Source organism: Ochlerotatus camptorhynchus, unplaced genomic scaffold, assembly GCF_037179485.1.
Source record: "Ochlerotatus camptorhynchus isolate MF236.1 unplaced genomic scaffold, CSIRO-AGI_Acam_v1.1 ptg000257l, whole genome shotgun sequence".
In the NCBI taxonomy this organism is placed as follows: Eukaryota; Metazoa; Arthropoda; class Insecta; order Diptera; family Culicidae; genus Ochlerotatus; species Ochlerotatus camptorhynchus.
This window is the reverse complement of record NW_027040747.1, coordinates 778,811-785,456: the sequence shown is the minus strand read 5'-3', so window position 1 is coordinate 785,456 and position 6,646 is coordinate 778,811. Positions and strand designations below refer to the sequence as shown.

The following is a 6,646-nucleotide window of genomic DNA, read 5'->3' as shown; positions in this document are numbered from 1 at the left end:
AACTTATGAATTGGCGCTAACCAAACTTTCACTACTTTGTAGTATAGAGTCTAAGCTTTAAAACGAGTACTTGGTGCTGTGTCCCGGTTTGCCATCTTCTCCCCTATATGCAGCTAAAATTAAGGATATATAAATGTAAAAAGTACTATTACTTTGAAAGGGATGATTTTTGCCACATACTATCTTCAGCAGAAACATGTATTTGTATGTTGCTTAACTTTTTTTAGAACATTGTTCACTTTATAAACTGTTATAAACAAAGTTATGATTTAAAAACTGAATTTAAGGGGGTTTCTATCAAAAACGCTTCATATCTTCAAAATTATTCGTCATACAAATTTGATGTCTTCAGCAAAGTTTCATATTTTTGTAAGTACTACAACTTTGCTGAAAAAACTACCCTTCTATCTCTTTTGCAAAAAAAGTTAGTTTTTTAAATTTTTCCATTGTATGTCATGACAAATACTGGTAATTGTCATAATATGCGCAATGTTTTTGTGAACAGTTCTTCTCAGACAGTTTTTGGATTAAGTCAACGGTTTGACCACAAAACAGTTAAGTTCACCAAAGTGGCATCTCCGACCACCGTGCATTGGTTTTGCGTGTATTTCAATGATTTTCAATGCAGAGACAGGACAGGACCCAAGTAACATTTCTGGTTTTATGAGGGTTATGTATACCATGATTTAGACTTGTAGATAGTTATAAAGCCGCGTTAAACTTGCAATGTTGCTTGGGGAAGAGCCTATGGCCAGCCCTTCAGAATATTTAAAAACTCTGAGATTTAGAAAACATTAGCAATAATGGAGTCAAAACTATTTTTTGAATCCTGACGAATAATGGACGTCTTAGATAGAGAGAAGAACTAGTAATTATCCTTGACAGATACGCGTATTTCGTCTACAATGCGCAGATTTCTTCAGTGTCTTGTACTAACACTCGAGTATTAGTACAAGGCACTGAAGAAGTCTGCACATTGTAGACGAAACACGCATATCTGTCGAGGATAAGCAAATAAGGTAGTGGAATTAAACGGAAATTATTAATCCTTCTATCCCATTTTATAAAATTTTCTGAATTTAGAGAGTATTGGAGTTTACCAAACTTTCAAATTTCTAAAGCTACCAACGCATTTGAAAAATTCGGAAAATTTGATTTGTTACTTATTTTTTGCATTTGAATACAGCGGTTTAGAAGCATGCATGTAGATCCCATACTGAAAAATAATGCAAAAGGGTTGAAATATACTTATACGTTTTGGTAACTCCTTATTTCAAGTTTTTTTTTATTTTTTAAACTTAATTTGTATTGCGAATGTTGTGTGACAAAAGTGAAAGTATTCATTTTTTCCGGCCAAATTAAAATTAAAAATAGGAATGGTAGGCAAATAACCTTGAGCAAAAATAATAAAATTTAACAAATGTGTAACAGAAAACAAACTAAATAACTTATTGGTAATATGACACATGGCTTAGGATAGACGAAGAAAGCATAATTAAAAAACCAATTATAAATATGATAATGAACATGCTGAATCGTTGAAATCAAATCAAGAAGCCTTGCCACTTTTTCCTCACATGTGACGTTCTGTCGCACGTTTTCGGGTGCTTCGATATGGCACGTGTGTGATCCAATCCACGCAAATGCAACTGTTTGAATCTCGATCGATCGTGGTGAATATGCCGGCTTGGTTACGCTATTAGGCACCTACCTGGCTGGTCATCGATGCCTTATTAGAGGGTATTGATTTCTTGCCCCAGTCTGGCCCCAAATTGACCGACCGTTGCCGTTGAATAAAAGAAAGAGAGCCAAACCCGTATGGTGAATTTTGGAATCACCATCGACGACAACGGTGACGACGGCATCGGCAACGGTGGAGAACAACAAAATCTGTAATAATAATTCAAAAAGTGGCAGCAAGATGCTCGCGATTTGTGTGTGATTGATTTTTTTTTATGCGCTCTCTTTGGTTGGGAGGACGACGATCGATCGATGGCAAAAGAGCATTATGTGAGCTCTTGTGGCAAAAAGTAAGAAAAACATACATACTTGGCGGCGGCAGGGAAAAGGGGGTGTTCGTATGTGCCTACTTGTGGGGTGGAGGAAGGTTTTTCTCGTTTGGTGTTGGCAAGAAGCACATTTGGATTTCGGGTGGATGTCTTCTTAGTCCGTATAAATAGTAATGCATCGAATTGAAAAAGTATCAGTCCACTTTCAACAAACCAATTTGTATCATTTCATCTGATCTCCTAAGCTTGACTGCAAAAATGAAACTTGTGAGTGAAACATTGCGAGTGTTTTTCAGTGTGTGAGTTCTAAAGTGATTTTCCTTCTTTTCTTGGTGATTACAGTTCATCACATTGTCCGCCCTGCTGGCCGTTGCCATAGCCGTCGAATACCACCACGTGGAACACAAGCACATCCCAATTGTCCACAGTGAATCATACCATGGACATGATGGAAGCTTCAAGCACGGCTACGAATCGGCCAACGGAATCTCGGTTCAGGAACAGGGCTACGTCAAGAACAATGGAGGCAAGGAAAATGCCAACGTTGTCCACGGATCGTACTCGTACGTCGACCCCCATGGTGTCCCAGTTTCCGTGAGCTACACTGCTGACGAGAACGGTTTCCAGGCCAAGGGATCGCACATCCCAACTGCACCACCACTACCAAAGGCCCTGGTTGAAGCCTACGCTAAAGCCGGAAGCCATCCGGAAAGCCACAGTGATGTGCACTACAGCCAGCCGGAACCAGCCTCCTACAAGCACTACTAAGCACGTGTAGCTAAAACAACTGCCATCCCCAATGAAGATTCCGATTCATAGCTCAGAACGCAAAACCTCCCAAGAAATTTGTTCTTAGCTAAGAACTGGTATCATCCCTACCAGAACGGGGAAGAAGGCTTCGAATTTCCAAAGAAAAATACTGCCTCTTGTTCCGACAGTTTCCAAAGTGATATCTTCCTGGATGGTCCATTGGACCATCCCGGAAGATTTGTTTTGTTTTATTTTTGTAGAAAATTTCAGTATATATATTCAATAAATCACCATTAGTAACAATTAAAACCAAAACCTTGCGGTCTTTGACTGTGGCACGTGTTCACACTTTCAACAGGTTCAGCACCCCCTTATACATCATAATCCATACCGTCGTAATCCTTCAAGTAGATATGGATGGACAACCGTAAACCATTCACTGTGACACGCGCAACCTGATGACACCGACTAGCGGCTAGTCGTCTAGCCCTCAATAATAACCCAACGCAACCTACGTGACAAATTGTCTCTATATACTTATACCAAGGCGGCATGTTCTTCCGAGCAGGCCTAATCTAAATCTAATCGTCACACAATAGATACTTCCCCCATCATCCATCAAGGGACACCAACAAGTGCAGAAACTCTCAGTCCCGAAGAGAGCGCACGCGTTCCACCCCTCAAATTTACCGTCGTCCCTTGCATCAGGAGCACAAAGCGTTTAGCGAAGTTAATAATCGTCAAACACACATCAGGGATCGCGCTCCTCCCCCTTCTATATTCCGCTTGAACCAAGCTGCGCTTTCCATTATAAAGCCAATACATCAATTTAATTTTCCATACGTAACAAAACAATTACGAAGTGTGCGAGCGTTTGATCTATCCATCGTGCAGGCTAGCCGATCTTGCTTGAAAATAATTTACTCTTACTGTTCTTCAACTCAACGCTACGGTGCCAGCATGCACTAGGGGAGGGGAAACAAGATATGATCTGTGCCATTTCATGTTGTGCTTCGTTCTCCGCCCGTCGCGTCATGTCAGGGTGCATTAGGGAACATGCCGCTTTTGGTAGTGCTAGTGGTGCTAGTGGATGAGGAACGGAGTGGCAGTATTGGTTTATGAATGAAATGAGTGTGGTCAAACGATGTGACTGAAGCCCATTCGGGACTGGATAACTTGAGCTGACATTGTGAAAAGAATACGGTTTTATGGTTACCGTACGTACATCTTTTTTGTTTCGTAAAATCTAGTACTCTTCTTTTGGTAAAACGTAAACGTAAAAATTTGTTTTCATTCGAATAAAAAATGAACCTAATTGGGCGATTACTATTGGCTATTATTTTAAATGTTTAGGGGCTGTTCATTAAAGGATTTCGTCTACCTGCAAACTTTCAAAAAATCGATTTTTTTTATAATCCGAATCGAAAGTATATAAAGTCAAGAATATTTCCTCAAAAGATCAAGTTGATCCGATGAAAATTGTGAAAGTTATGCGACGTACAAAAATATTCACTTATAGTGGACTGAACCCAACTTGAAACTTTACACGCGATTATCTCGGAATCATATTTTCAAAACCGGTGCCAAAAATTTCTCGAAACGTATACATTCGATTCGTCCGATTCATTTTGATTTCTGTTCAGTACTATTTTGTGCAGTCCACGATCGTTCGGATTTCGTCTATCATTTAATTTCGATTTTTTACAGCCGATCAAAGACAAATTTTAAGGATCAAAAATCGGCACTTCAACTTTGCAAGGCCGCCATTTCGTCAAAAAAAAAAAAAAAAAAAAAACCAAACGATCAAGGACTAGTTTAACACATGCTTAACGATTTGGCATGGTTTTTTTTTATTTCAGATGATTACATCACAAACCGCAGTTGGCACCGCAAAAAGCGTTTTTTAGAACATCGTCCACGGGGAGCAGCCGTGCGGGGCACCAGGACCTCGTTTTTACAGCATCGACTGATAAATGTACCATTTAATGTGTGTTCAATAAACGGCAGAAACCCGATTTTCAATATGTTGCGTCGTTTTCGAGAAAAAAAATCCAAACTTTCGCTTTTTTTCGGTCTTGCAGGTAGGCGTAACCCCTTAACTACGTAGACAGTTTTTTTTTCTATTCTTGACCTCCCCTTGCGTAGACAATTGTCAATACAAAAAAATACGGGGCGTTGATGATTGCCAACCCCCCCCTAAGCTGTCTACGTAGTTTATGACCAGTCCCTTATGGTATAATATAATCAAATTTACCCTATTCATGTTTTGAGTGTATCAAAATATAACGCTTTTCAATCAAGCACTTTGATTAGCCCCTCGTATGACAGTTTAACGGCAGCTGTGAGTGACGTTCAAGGTGACGTTTAACGAGTTACGAGATAGCTTCTCAGCCACTGTCAAGCTACTGAAAGTTTGCAATTCACTCCACGCATAAACAAAAGTTTTTATTGCATCTTTTATAATTGTTTCGACTTCTGTGATAATCATTCCGCTGCTCAACTCTTATTTTGCACTGTCAAACTGACATCATAGTGACGTTCGGTTTGATCAACATATGTGTTTATTTACAAACAAATGATTTCAAAACATTATTATTCCTTGTGAGTGAACTTCATTTCCATTAATACAGAAGAAGTGATATGGTAAACATTAAAAAAGAATACATTTATTAATTAAAAACAAAATTGAATAATGTTGCTCTGTTCAATTAGATATGGCGAATATTCTGGTAGTGGTGAAAAACCGTCGAGCTACAGTCAACACAGTTTATCATGTACTGTATGGCTATTACTTCTTGGGGCTTAAAAGAGCACAAGAAAAATAAGACGACAATTTCTAACTGGATACGAAGATACGAGGATGATGGATTCTTCAACCGAACCAGTTATACCAGAACAGCACAAATATTTGGGGCGAAAAAACGACGATGGCGGCTAGTGGAGCTTTACCAATCAAGCCAACTACATTCCTGGACGAAGCAGCAAAACTCTTTTTAAAACATTTCCATATAACCATTTCTACAGCATCCATTTGTAGAATTCTTCATCACGAAGGAATGTCGTGGAAGACAATTGAACGAAGAGCCATACAGATACGTGAATGTGACATTATCAGATATTTTAATGAACTATCAGCTCTGCAGTGGGATTACCACAACCTTTTGTTCATTGACGAAGTGGGATTCGATAACAAGGCAATGTTACGAACAAAAGGATTCGGAGCTCGTGGAAAGCGACTTCTGTTTAAAGGTGAATTTGTTCGCAAACCTCCAGAATCGCTTTTGTATTTTGCAGGGCAAGGTGGAATGGTAGAAGTTTGCCATACTGAAGGAACATTCACACGATCTAAATTCTTTGAGTGTTGTAAAATGTTTGCTCTTAACAGTGGATATATTCAACACCATCCAGGGTTCCATTCCCTCTGGATTCTCGATAGGGCACGAATCCATTGTGACCCCAATTTGGTGTATTATTTTAGATCACTGGGGATACATTTGGTGTTCTTACCAGCTTATTGTCCCCATATGAACCCAATCGAGGTACTTTTCGGAATGTGCAAAAAACGGCTTCAGCGTGAATACGATGAAAGTGGAAAAATCAACCTCAAATACATGGTTGCTAAAATAATGAAACATTTTTCCAACTATAATATGAACAACCTGTTCCGGAAGTGCGGATATATGAAAGGTGGTAAGTTTGATCCTACTGTAAACGATCAATCGAACCTGTCGGCGTTTGAATTTGAAAAAAATAGCACCAAGAGGAATTCAAATTAGATGAACCGTCAACACATTTCTGGTTTGATCAAATAAAACTCTTTTGTACCTATTTTCGGATAAGCCACAACAAATTCATGTATTTTATTACACATCCCATTTCGTAAAATC

The 6,646-nt window shown here is 39.0% G+C and overlaps 1 protein-coding gene across 1 annotated transcript; it reads left to right on the top strand.

Moving 5' to 3' along the window:
• The first annotated feature begins 2,267 nt into the window (after nt 1–2,267).
• On the top strand, nt 2,268–2,826 carry LOC135705024 (cuticle protein CP14.6-like). The gene is made up of 2 exons (XM_065226575.1): nt 2,268–2,276; nt 2,352–2,826. The coding sequence occupies exons 1-2, from the start codon at nt 2,268–2,270 to the stop codon at nt 2,775–2,777; spliced, it is 435 nt and encodes a 144-aa protein (XP_065082647.1). The 3' UTR covers nt 2,778–2,826.
• The last annotated feature ends 3,820 nt before the right edge of the window (nt 2,827–6,646 follow it).